Source organism: Nylanderia fulva, unplaced genomic scaffold (assembly GCF_048542155.1).
Source record: "Nylanderia fulva isolate GAGA-0341 unplaced genomic scaffold, ASM4854215v1 Scaffold12, whole genome shotgun sequence".
Classification (NCBI taxonomy): domain Eukaryota; kingdom Metazoa; phylum Arthropoda; class Insecta; order Hymenoptera; family Formicidae; genus Nylanderia; species Nylanderia fulva.
The window spans coordinates 2,491,768-2,504,451 of NW_028189409.1; the positions used below are offsets into that span (position 1 = coordinate 2,491,768).

At 32.7% G+C, this 12,684-nt stretch overlaps 3 protein-coding genes across 3 annotated transcripts; 1 reads left to right on the plus strand and 2 right to left on the minus strand.

Moving 5' to 3' along the window:
- Nucleotides 1–1,257: 1,257 nt before the first annotated feature.
- Nucleotides 1,258–3,234, minus strand: Creld (Cysteine rich with EGF like domains). Its single transcript, XM_029298983.2, is given in 5 exon segments — nucleotides 1,258–1,611; nucleotides 1,686–1,781; nucleotides 1,864–2,359; nucleotides 2,361–2,522; nucleotides 2,828–3,234. Coding segments are annotated over 5 exon segments (1,140 nt in total). The 5' UTR covers nucleotides 2,993–3,234; the 3' UTR covers nucleotides 1,258–1,390.
- A 237-nt stretch (nucleotides 3,235–3,471) lies between these two features.
- On the plus strand, nucleotides 3,472–12,610 carry alphaCOP (coatomer subunit alpha). The gene is made up of 6 exons (XM_029298986.2): nucleotides 3,472–3,681; nucleotides 7,541–7,956; nucleotides 8,285–9,093; nucleotides 9,200–10,147; nucleotides 10,425–11,594; nucleotides 11,721–12,610. The coding sequence occupies exons 1-6, from the start codon at nucleotides 3,602–3,604 to the stop codon at nucleotides 11,922–11,924; spliced, it is 3,627 nt and encodes a 1,208-aa protein (XP_029154819.2). The 5' UTR covers nucleotides 3,472–3,601; the 3' UTR covers nucleotides 11,925–12,610.
- Nucleotides 4,008–6,657, minus strand: LOC114927917 (uncharacterized). Its single transcript, XM_029298987.2, has 3 exons — nucleotides 6,593–6,657; nucleotides 5,385–5,713; nucleotides 4,008–5,183 (listed from the first exon to the last, which is right to left on the minus strand). The coding sequence occupies exons 2-3, from the start codon at nucleotides 5,415–5,417 to the stop codon at nucleotides 4,143–4,145; spliced, it is 1,074 nt and encodes a 357-aa protein (XP_029154820.1). The 5' UTR covers nucleotides 5,418–5,713; nucleotides 6,593–6,657; the 3' UTR covers nucleotides 4,008–4,142.
- Nucleotides 12,611–12,684: the final 74 nt, after the last annotated feature.

A 12,684-nucleotide genomic window follows, 5' to 3' on the forward strand; every position in this document is an offset into this window, starting at 1 on the left:
AACTCTCTTTGCAGAACATCTAACAAAAGTATTAGGTCCTTTCTGCGATTAAGAGAAATTTTTTTAGAATAAATTATTTCAAATAATTGACGAATTAGAAAAAACTAACTCTGGTGTAGAATAGTGTGTGTGTGTGTGTGTGTATGTTAAAAAAACCATTAATATAAAAATTAAAAAAACAATTAACTTACCGCCCCAGACCCCAGAAAATAATTACTATATTATCACATTAATTACAAATATCTCTGTATATTAATTTTAGAATTGTATGATGTTTTTGTAGTTCTACTGCAAAAAAATGTGTACTCTATATATTGAGTGCTTATACATATATTTATTCCTTCACTTAAAACGTGGAATATATATAAAAATTATCAAAATTTAAAAGCGAGAAACTATTTCTTAGAGTAGCCATCTAGCGGCAGTTTCTCATACAAGTAATTTCGATCTTCGACAAATATGTAGCAATTAGCATAAAAATAAAATCTAATTATATTGAATATATAAATTGCTTATTGAATATTTATTTTATATGTAACGTATTAATATAAAATATAAATAGAATTGTATCTCCATACGTGTATATCGAACATATAAATATATACAATACCACTTTTCAGAATATTAATATAAACTTTTACTTGTATGTCGTTTCTCTTTTTTTGTTTGTTTTCAGAGTGTTATTAAATTTTAGGATATTATTGATAATCTCCTTATATTTTGTTAAAATAATTATACATCATTTTTATCATGGCAAATGTATGTCCGAGAATAAATTGTTTAAATTTTTCTAAACATAAAAATGTTTTAATTAATTGTATGTATTGTATGTGTATCTTGTAATGTACTTATTTCAAATATCTTTAATATTTTTCTTATCATGTTACATTGAAATATTTACATTTACATTTTTATAATATATGAAATAATAAAAATATATTAAATAGGAAGTTGATTCTAATAACTTTGGTAGACAAAAATATATAATATTTTAAAACTGATATATAATATTCAAAATATTTTCATATGAAAATAAAGATCATATAATTACATAAAATATAAGTATAATTAATATTGAGGAAAAAAATATATATACATCATAAATATATGCATCAGAAATACATTTAAAATTTTTTTCAAGAAATAGATTAATAAAAATTATTTTATTAATAATAAAATAGTAAAAATAGGTCATTGGAAATATTTAAAAGTAAAAAAAGATTTTTGCATCTTTTTCTACTTATAAATAGATATTCGTTATTCATTTCAATGAATATATATTAATTGTAAGTCCAAAATATGATCTATTTTACATATGAATAATGACTTCTTATATTGCAACATAAAGTAATGATTTCATGAAGAATTCGTTTAAAAATTGCATTCCTATTTAAGCTGGTCCTAAAATATCCATGTTTGCCATTGTATCCTGAACATTGCTATGTGCAATCATATATTCGGAAACGGATATATATATTGCAACTAACAAGCCAATAATGCTTGCCACATAAATATTGCGCTGCAAGATGATACATATAGCCACACAGAGTCCAAAGTATGTCAGATATCGTGCCAGATTTTCTTGTTTTTTGCGACCAAGGAGATCTGAATCTAATAACATAAATTATAAATTATAAAATCGTTCTATTCAAGATACACTGTCTTATTTCACTTGTAGTACTTACTTATACACATATTATCTTTTATATGGTGTCCTTCAGCACATTTGATACACATGTCTGGGCCATCACCAGTACAACCATTGCAAGCTTTATCACAAGCTGAAAAGATTTTAAATTTCTAATTTTAATCATTAAAAATTTCAAAGAAATAATACAATTTATTAAAAATTTATACACATACCTAAACAAGCATAGCTTCCATCCTTATTAATGCAAAACTGATTGCCAGGACAGGTCTCGTCGCTCTTTAAACATTCATCTATATCAATACAGCCTTTGTCTTCAACCATGTACCATCCCTTAGCACATTTCTCACAATCTTTCGGTCCAGCACCTCTACAAGATCCCTCACAGGCTGTATGACATGCAGAACACAACAAAGTTTTTTCATCTTTATAAGATTCATAATATGCTGGAGCACATTCTGAACAGATATCCCCAATGTATCCCTTGTCACAAAAGCAGCCGCCATTTCCTTTTCTCGTACCGGCTCCTTTGCACTTGCCATTGTTACTACAGATTTTATCTGGATATCCTGGACATGGCATACAATTTGGACCATAGTGATCCTTTGGACAACAACGTTCCGTCTTTTCAATGCAGATATAATCATGTATATCCGGATAAGTGTCTTGATATTTAAACCACCATTCCTCTATCTGACCCTCCAATTCCTCCTGCTAAAGTATGGCATTGCGTCTCACCATGTTGGAGCTCTTTACACAAGTTCTCCTGTATCTCGACCAGTCGAATTTCGCTTTTTGAATAGGAACCTAGCTTGTCCTCTTCCCAAGCACTATCTCCACCTTCAAACTTCCCACGGCTCGTTCTTTCTATACCCTATAAATGATTTTTATAAATCATTTGTATAAATCATTTTTATAAATCACATGGTTTTATATTAATTAAAAATTGTTTATCTAAATTGTTATTTTTATTTTTGACACATTTAACATAATATAATTTTAATATATAAAATATATGAAAAAATATATAAACTTAAATTTAAATTTTTTAAATAAAAAATTTATAAAATTAAATAGATTAATTTAATGTCTAATTTAAATAATTATATTCATATTTTAATACATAATTTATGTTAAAAAAGTACTTTTGTGTAAAGTTATAAGGCAAAAGATGTTTACCTTTTTGAAACTATTAGTAAGTATTTTACATGCTGCGCAGGGAGGAAATTTTTGGGCTTTACGTTCCTCCTTGTCCGGCTTTTCCCTCTCACATTGGATGTTGTTCATGCAAATAGAGGCGATTATAAACAAGTTGAAGAAAAAAATGCTGGTCGGCACTCGCATTATACCGCACCGGCTGTTGAGACGCAACTGTACAAGTTTATAAAAAAAATGTAGGAAGCACAAGAAGGGAAAGAGGGCCAATTTACACTCTCCAAAAATACTCGAAGAAACGTCCTCTGAACATCTATTCTATCTCGAATTGGATCATAATTGCAGCAAGTAGTTTCATTTGAAACGATGCTGATTTAGCAGATTGACATCCAAGGTTAGACGGAACAGACGACAAAACGTGTCTTCCGCGAAGGCGCATGCGCAGAACTGTCAACCAATCAGAAGTCGCCATTTACGATTTGACAGATGTGTTTCAAACTCTTTGGTTATTGGCCAGAAAAAAACCATAAGTTCAACAGCCAATCGAACACTCCGATATTTCTAGGGAATTTATTTTCTGACTAGGGATTTTAAGGAATTTTATGTATAATAAAATCTCACTGAAGTGTCAACTTTTGACACTTTCGAGTTGCATCTCTACGTTTCCGTATCTGTCATCATAGTTCGTGGCGATATAGTGACGTGTCTCTCATCGGGTGAAGAGTTTAAAGAATTTCGAGAGGGTGATGGTTAATTAATTACGCGGCGTTTAGCAGATTAAAAATTAATCAAGACAAGATGTTAACAAAATTCGAGACGAAGTCTGCGCGAGTGAAAGGACTGTCCTTTCACCCGAAACGTCCCTGGGTGCTTGCGAGGTAAAGTGACAGACGTTTCTGAATTTGATTTGTTGATTATTTCCTGATATTTCAATGTTTGCGAAAATTTATTTATTTGCAAAAATGTTTTATTGAAATTATTCACTACGTTCGAAAATTATTCGGCGAATATTTTTGAATATATTTGATTGCATATTTTGACATAGACATAACCTTTCATTTACAGCACAGTGCTTTTTATTCTATTAATTTTAATTAATTCGAATATAAACACTAAATAATTTTATAAGAACGAGATTACCTTTAATTAGAAATTATTTTACGATATTATATTAAAATAAGAATTTTCGAATTTATGCAAATGTTAAACGATTTTTATTTTAATATAAAATTCAAGCAATATGTATAAAATTGCAGTAAGCTTTGCTACATTTTATTAAAAATCCTATTATTATTTATACGATTGATAGAAAGTAGAATATATATAAAGTATATTTTAATTATTGATATATTGATATACGTCTTTGAGATGATACAGTAGTTGATTTCTCCTTCGAAGTACTTGTTTCTGTATTTGCAAGTTCAGTAGTGTTTGTTTTATCCTCTATAGTTTGTTCATCAAAAGTCTCTGTTACTGCAGACTTTACAGATTTACTACTAGTAATTTCTTCCTCCACTTTTTTAGTCACCAATTCCAGTTTGTCTGCAGAGATATCAGATTTATTTGATGTTTTATCAGCTGCATCTTCCATTGATCCCAGATCAGATCTTGATTCTATTATATTGGATTCTGTAGAACTGGACTCAGAAATAGTGCTATTAATTTCTGAGCTTTTAGTATTGTTTGATTCCAGAGATATTTTTGAATTTTGAGCAGCTATTGATGTCTGATATCTGATGCTACTATTAGGATTCGTGGTTGCTTGATAAAATAGTGGCACAATAGGATTGTAGAGATTAAAATTATGCAAAGGTAATTTTAATTGGGAATACGGATTGTGAAGATAATAATTCTGTACTGCATCTGGTGATACGTGATATCTTGGAAGCACAGTTGGAAAGTTCAGTAAATTTGCCCTTAATGTAGAATAAGGCACAAAGGAGATTTGCTGAAGAGGTGCTTGATATTCGACGAAATTATTATCCGCTTCAAAACTTTTTGACAGTTTCTTCCCTTTTCTGGAATTTTCAACACTGGAATTAAAATTTTCTTGTTCAGTCATACTTGCTTTTTCAGATTTAGATTGTTGTTCCGAAGACACTGAATTCACTCTTTTCTCTAACATATTTTTCTCTGAATATCCTTCTGACGGCTTCATGGAATCCATTTCATGTTGCAACCTGCTCAAAGAATCAGCACCAGTTGTAAAAATAACATTACTTTCGCCACCATTTAAATCCTGAGTTGCATAAGAGTATCCACTGAAGGCAGGATTAGATTCAGATTCTGTGTATATTAGTCTTGGAGTATTAGAAAATGCCAAGGGAATGTTCTGGTATGAAACAGAGTACGTTTTCACTGATGTTATACCTATAAAGAGCTAAAAAAAAATAAACCATATGATTTTGACGTAAATATTATTTATTACACAGTTTAGCAGTGATTTTAATGGTTGAATTATATGATAAATAATATATGCGAAAAATTAATATTTTGGATTTTAATTAAAAAATGGATTAAAGTAAAGATTTTGAATATTTTAAGAATTTGTTTTTATTTAAATGCAAGATTGCATACTTACAATAATAGTGCAAAAGAACTGTGGGAGCGTCATTGTCGACAAAGGGATGTGAACTTAATACATTTAGGGAACGAACTACCAGAATGCATAATGATGTGATCTCTATATACACAGTACATTTCACGCCCCTACCACACTCTCCCTTTCTTTCGAGTACACCTCCGCTTCTGACGACCTGATTCCGCAGAAATGTCCTGAGGGGATATGCGGAGTCTGTATTGGTTTGTATCTCATCAGATTCGTCAAACTTATGTAGCATATGTAGATTGAATTTTGGCTAGTTTTATCACGTGATTTTATCTTGATGCATCACAGTGAAGATAAATCGTCTAATTTAAAAGGATGAATTAATCTTTATCATACATGTTTATATTATCTTAAAAATATTTTTATTAACGTATATTAAATTTTATATATATATATATATATATATATATATATATATATATATATAAAGATATTTTAATAAGGGGGTGTTCTCTATTTTAATTGATATAGTCATATATTGTTGATTAAATTGTAGCTCTAATGAGAAAATATTTCATACAAAAGTTAAAAGATTTCGAGGAGGAAATAAGTTGATAATCTTGAATTTTAATCAAGGCTACTTTTCATGGTCAAGTTTTTTTTTAATGGAATCACTCTAATTTTTTTTTATATCAATCAATTTCTCGCAATATTTAGCATAACAAGTTGTAAGAACAGGACAGGTAAAAAATGTATAGTTTACGAGATATTTTGTAGTTTAATGACATAATTTTAAATTATAAAATATTTAATATGGATCTTACATGAATATTTTTACATACAAAATAATAAGAAAAATCAATTGGTATTAAAAAAATAGTTGTTTTAAAAAACTATATAATAAATATTATTATATTCAATTTCAAGCTTGCTATAAATATTATTGTGAATATATGTAATATGTATAAACAATTTGCAACTGAACGCCACATTTTTTTCTTGTATTTTTTCTTGTAATTATAATAATATGATTTCATTATTACGTAAATTATTTTTGGAGTAATAAAATATTACAAGCAGTAATTAATCATTCCGTAACTCGATTTTCGTAAGACGATTTAATAACATTGAACTAATAACATATTTGGCAATCACGCTCGATCTATTTATTAGATATGTATGAGTAAGCGGTTTGTCACAATAGTTAATTAATATTCATGCGTATTTTAAAGTAAAATTACCGGTATAGGAGATCTCGAGCCAAAAAGCAATTATGCGTTCTTTCGCGGTACTCAGATTAAGTAATGTGTACCACGCCTTTTTCTGAGGAGAATAGTAATAAAATATATAAGGTGGTTAAAAGTGCAATTCCACAAGAACCATTAAATTTCACTTTAAAAAGTTAATTATAGACTTCATTAAATAGTTTATTTAAAAATATGTATTCACTTTAGAGATAATTAAATTAAATTCATTTAATAATATTTATTTTTAAATTCGTATTATTATCGTTTTATTGTGACAATCGGGACACCCTGTATAGAGGTGTAGGCCCGAAATCCAGTTTCCGAATGACCTCTATATTTATGCTTCATTTTGTAACCACTCAGACAAAAAAATCGCCGGTTTTCGCAATCCAGACCTTTCTCGTAAAATTTCTGATATTGCTTATAATGATTGAAAGGGACAGTATTATTACGCACCGATATACGCAACTTTTTCATAAGTTATATATACATTTATATATACAAAAACTACAGGTGTTAAGTAACACGCAAAAAAATCGAGAAATTTTACATCAAAATTTAGATATAATAATTAAATTACCAATAAAAATATATAAATAAATTTATCTTATACATTCTTTAGAATCTTATAAAATATTTATATTGTATTTCGCAAAATATTGAAATTTTTATATATTTTTATATATTTTTTATAGATTGTAAAATAAATAAAATAATAAAAAATATGTATATTAATAAAATTAATATATTTTATTATTTTATTTATAATATTACAGTTAATGTATATATTAATGTAATTAAAAAAAATATATATATATGTATACATACATTGAATGTATATTGTATATACATTAATGGAAAATATATAATGTAAAAATGGTTTAATAATATATGAATAATAAAATATATTGTGCTAATAAATTTTCTACAAATAAATTTCAGTTTGCACAATGGCGTCATCCAATTATGGGACTACCGTATGTGCACCTTGCTCGACAAATTCGACGAGCACGACGGACCCGTACGTGGCATATGTTTCCACAACCAGCAGCCGCTGTTCGTTTCCGGGGGCGACGATTACAAGATCAAGGTTTGGAACTACAAGCAACGTAGATGTATCTTCACCTTGCTCGGTCATCTGGATTACATCAGGACCACTGTATTTCACCAAGAATATCCCTGGATTCTCAGCGCTTCGGACGATCAGACCATTCGAATCTGGAACTGGCAAAGTCGCACGTGCATTTGCGTGTTGACCGGGCACAATCACTACGTGATGTGCGCCCAATTTTATCCTACCGAAGATCTTATCGTATCCGCTTCATTGGATCAAACAGTCCGCGTTTGGGATATTTCTGGTGCAAAAAAAATACTTTATATTTATCATATTTTTATATGTATATATTTATTATATATAATTCTATTAGTTTTTCCGCACAAACACATTAGGTGTATGTGTGCATTAAAGGTTTAGAATATTTTGTCAAAATCAAAAATGTAATAAATTAATATATTAATAATATTAAATGATTTAAGATTTAATATTAATTTTAAAAAATAATAAATTACAGAATTGATTGAACTTTATGTATAATAAAAAATTTAATAAGCATTATACAATGTGATATGCTTTCAGAATTACGTAATGGCAAAGAAAAGTGTTTTAATAACTGGCTGCAATTTCAGGATTACGCAAGAAAAATGTGGCGCCAGGTCCAGGAGGTCTCGAGGATCACCTGAAGAATCCGGGAGCGACCGATTTATTCGGCCAGGCTGACGCAGTAGTGAAGTACGTCCTCGAAGGTCACGATAGAGGTGTAAATTGGGCATGTTTCCACGGTACGTTGCCTCTGATTGTCTCCGGAGCCGATGATAGACAGATCAAGATGTGGCGGATGAATGACGCCAAGGCCTGGGAAGTGGACACGTGTCGCGGTCATTACAACAACGTATCCTGCGTGCTGTTTCATCCCCGACAGGATCTCATTCTTTCCAATTCGGAGGATAAAAGCATCAGAGTCTGGGACATGACGAAGCGCACGTGTTTGCATACGTTTAGACGTGAGCACGAGAGATTCTGGGTTCTTGCGGCTCATCCGACCTTGAACCTCTTTGCTGCCGGTCATGATTCCGGAATGATAATTTTCAAACTCGAGAGGGAACGTCCCGCGTACGCGGTTTACGGAAATTTTCTGTATTACGTCAAGGATCGTTTCCTTCGGAAGCTGGACTTCACCACGTCCAAGGATACGTCTGTAATGCAGATACGCGGCGGAGGAAAAACGCCTCCCTACAGTCTGTCGTACAATCAGGCGGAGAACAGCGTTCTGGTGTGCACGAGGTCGCCCTCGAACATCGAGAACAGCACTTACGATTTGTACATGATTCCGCGCGAAGGAGATTCCAGCACGGATGCTGATACCAAACGGGCGTCTGGGGTCACCGCTATCTGGGTTGCCAGGAATCGTTTTGCTGTGTTGGATAGAGCGTATTCGGTAAATCAAGTTTTACAATGATTAATTTTCAAGTCTCTAATTATTTCGTTTAAATTTTACTTATTCTTATGAAATGTACATTTTCAAATGATATAATTTTTTCCAGCTGGTCGTCAAGAATCTGAAGAACGAGGTGACAAAGAAGGTACAGATTCCAAACTGCGACGAAATATTTTACGCCGGCACTGGCATGTTACTCTTGCGCGACTCAGAACAGATAATTCTGTTCGACGTTCAGCAAAAAAGAACATTGGCAGAGGTAAAAATCGCAAAGTGCAGATACGTCGTTTGGTCCAGCGACATGTCCCATGTCGCCTTGCTGGCCAAGCACACCGTGAACATTTGCAATCGTCGATTGGAGTCTCTCTGTTCCGTGCACGAGAACACGAGGGTGAAGTCCGGTGGCTGGGACGACTCCGGTGTGTTCATCTACACGACAAGCAACCATATCAAATACGCGATCAGCAACGGCGATTACGGAATCATTCGCACGCTGGATCTGCCGATTTACATTACAAGAGTGAAGGGGAATCAAGTTTTCTGTTTGGACCGAGAATGCAGATCCAAGATATTTCGGATAGACCCGACGGAATATAAATTCAAGCTGGCTCTGATCAACAGGAAGTATGAGGAGGTCTTGCACATGGTTCGCACCGCGAATCTCGTTGGACAGTCGATTATAGCGTACCTGCAGCAGAAGGGGTATCCGGAAGTGGCGCTTCACTTCGTCAAGGACGAGAAGACCAGATTCGGTCTCGCGCTTGAATGCGGTAACATCGAGGTAGCCTTGGAAGCAGCGAGATCGCTCGATCAGAAAGCGTGCTGGGAGAGCTTGGCCCAAACCGCTTTGCTGCAAGGCAATCATCAAGTCGTGGAAATGTGTTATCAGAGGACAAAGAACTTTGAGAAGTTGGCCTTCCTTTATCTCATAACCGGTAATCTAGAGAAGCTGCGTAAGATGATCAAAATTGCGGAAATTCGGAAGGATGTATCGGGACAGTATCAAGGAAGTTTGCTGCTTGGCGATATTTACGAGCGAGCTAAGATTTTACGGGTACATATATCTGTCTATTTCATAGTTAATACTTTTATTTGTTTTTTTATTTATTTAAAATTTTTATAGCTGAATAAGAATAACGTATATACATTATATTTTTTAATATTAATTTTAAAAAATAATAAAAAATTAAGAGTTAATTAAATTTTATATATAATAAAAAATTTAATAAGCATTATATATATATATATATTTTTTTTGCACAGATTTGTTAGATATTCCTTCACATATTATTTCATCAATTTATATATATTAATTTCCATTTTTTTTGTAGAACTCTGGACAAGCGTCGTTGGCGTACGTGACCGAGAAAATTCACGGTATATCAAACGAGGAGGACGATGCTCAATACGAATCGATGAGCGAGGAACTTTCTGCCCTGGAAAAGGGCGCTATATATCTTCGTCCACCCGTTCCCATTCAACAAGCTGAAAACAACTGGCCGCTGCTGACGGTTTCTAAAGGTTTCTTCGAGGGCGCGATGATGTCTCGCAGCAGAACTCAGGTGGCAGCCGCTCTAGCTCTGGAAGACGACGGCGCAGCGACGCCCGAAGGCTGGGGCAACGACGAAGAACTCGGTATAGATGACGAGGAGCTTGTGGACGCGGAAATTGCGCCGGAAGGCGAGGAGAATCCCGGCTGGGACGTCGAGGACGTCGATCTTCCGCCGGAACTCGAGGCCGCGACGACCTCCAACGAGGATGGTTATTATTCTCCGCCTACCAAAGGAGTTCCACCGACGCAGCACTGGGTCACCAACTCCAAACTGGCGATCGATCACATATTGGCCGGCTCGTTCGAGTCCGCTTTTCGGATACTGAACAACCAGGTCGGAGTGGTGGAATTCGGACCTTATCAGTCTTTGTTCTTAAATACGTACGCTCGCTCCAGAACGTCCTACGCCTGTCTGCCAAATGTACCGTCCTTGTACGGATATCCGCAGAGGAACTGGAAGGATACCAACTGGAAGGATGCCACGTCGAAAACTGGTCTACCTGCGGTGGGTTTGCATCTTAGCGAACTGGTTCAGCGTCTTCAGATGTGCTACCAATTGACGACTAACGGCAAGTTTGCCAAAGCGATAGAGAAGCTGCAGGGGATCTTGCTGAGCGTACCGTTGCTCGTCGTTGATACCAAACAGGACATCGCGGAGGCTCAACAGCTGATTCAAATCTGTCGCGAGTATATCTTAGGTTTGAAGATGGAAACTGAACGTAAAAGTCTACCCAGAGCCACGTTGGCCGAACAGAAGAGAATTTGCGAAATGGCGGCGTACTTTACACATTGCAATCTGCAACCTGTACATCAGATTCTCACGCTTCAAGTAGCTGTGAATCTGTTCTACAAATTGAAGAATTACAAAACCGCTGCTTCGTTCGCGAGAAGATTACTCGAACTCGGACCAAATCCTGAACTGGCGCAAAAAATACGAGTTTTATTACAGGTATTTTTCTTTTTATTGTAAATCGATATTTATGTAAATATATAATATTGATATTTATATAATATTATATTATATATTTATATTATATTTATTGATATATTTGTAAATAAAAAATTTATTTTTCAGTCTTGCGATAAGATTCCTGTCGATGAGCATAAATTAGTATACGATGAGCACAATCCATTCTCATTGTGCGCAAGCACATTCACACCTATTTACAAAGGAAAGCCAGAAGTGAAGTGTCCATTATGCGGTGCCAGCTATAATCCACAATTTAAAGATACAGTATGCAAGATATGTGAAGTTGCTTTGATAGGCAAGGAACGTTAAAATTCTATTTATATTGTTATTATGCTATCAATCTTGTAAGTAATAATTTTTTATTATATATAGATATATTTTTGCAATAGATAAGCATTGTCAATTTTTATTTGATTAATTGTAATATATGTCACTTGTTTCAAATTATCTAAAGATGCATCTGATTTTAAGAATACAAGATAATTTATTAATTTGAAATAAGTCTAAAAAAATTAATATATTATATAAAAATGAAAAAAAGTAAAAAAAGAAAAAGGTTGTACTTTGTCATTTTGTGAAATATAGATAGAAATTACATTTTTAATTTGTTTTGAAATATTGAGATTTAATAAACAATGACATTTTATACTTGTATTCTTTCTATTTCAATTTAACATTAATTTGAATAAGTGACTTAGATATTGTTAATATAGGATAAAATAATACAAAATTTAGTCTATCAATTATCAGAGATGTACATCTCATTTTCCAACAATTTATAAAAAATAGAAATGTTTGTGTAAAGAAGCATGTTTATAAATAAAATCTTATCAATTCCTATCATATGGATACAATAAGAAATTGATTGTAATATATGTCCGATGTATTATTATTTGAACCTGTGCAAAGGAATCTGTTTAAGAACTCTGCCAGTTAAAAGAGAGAGACAAGAATTTTAAATATAAATAAATATTAAAAATATTTAAAAAATTAAATGTAACACAAAATTATTTTTATTTTCGAGAAACCCATTTAAAAAATTCCTTTTTTGAATAAATGTTTTCCCTTT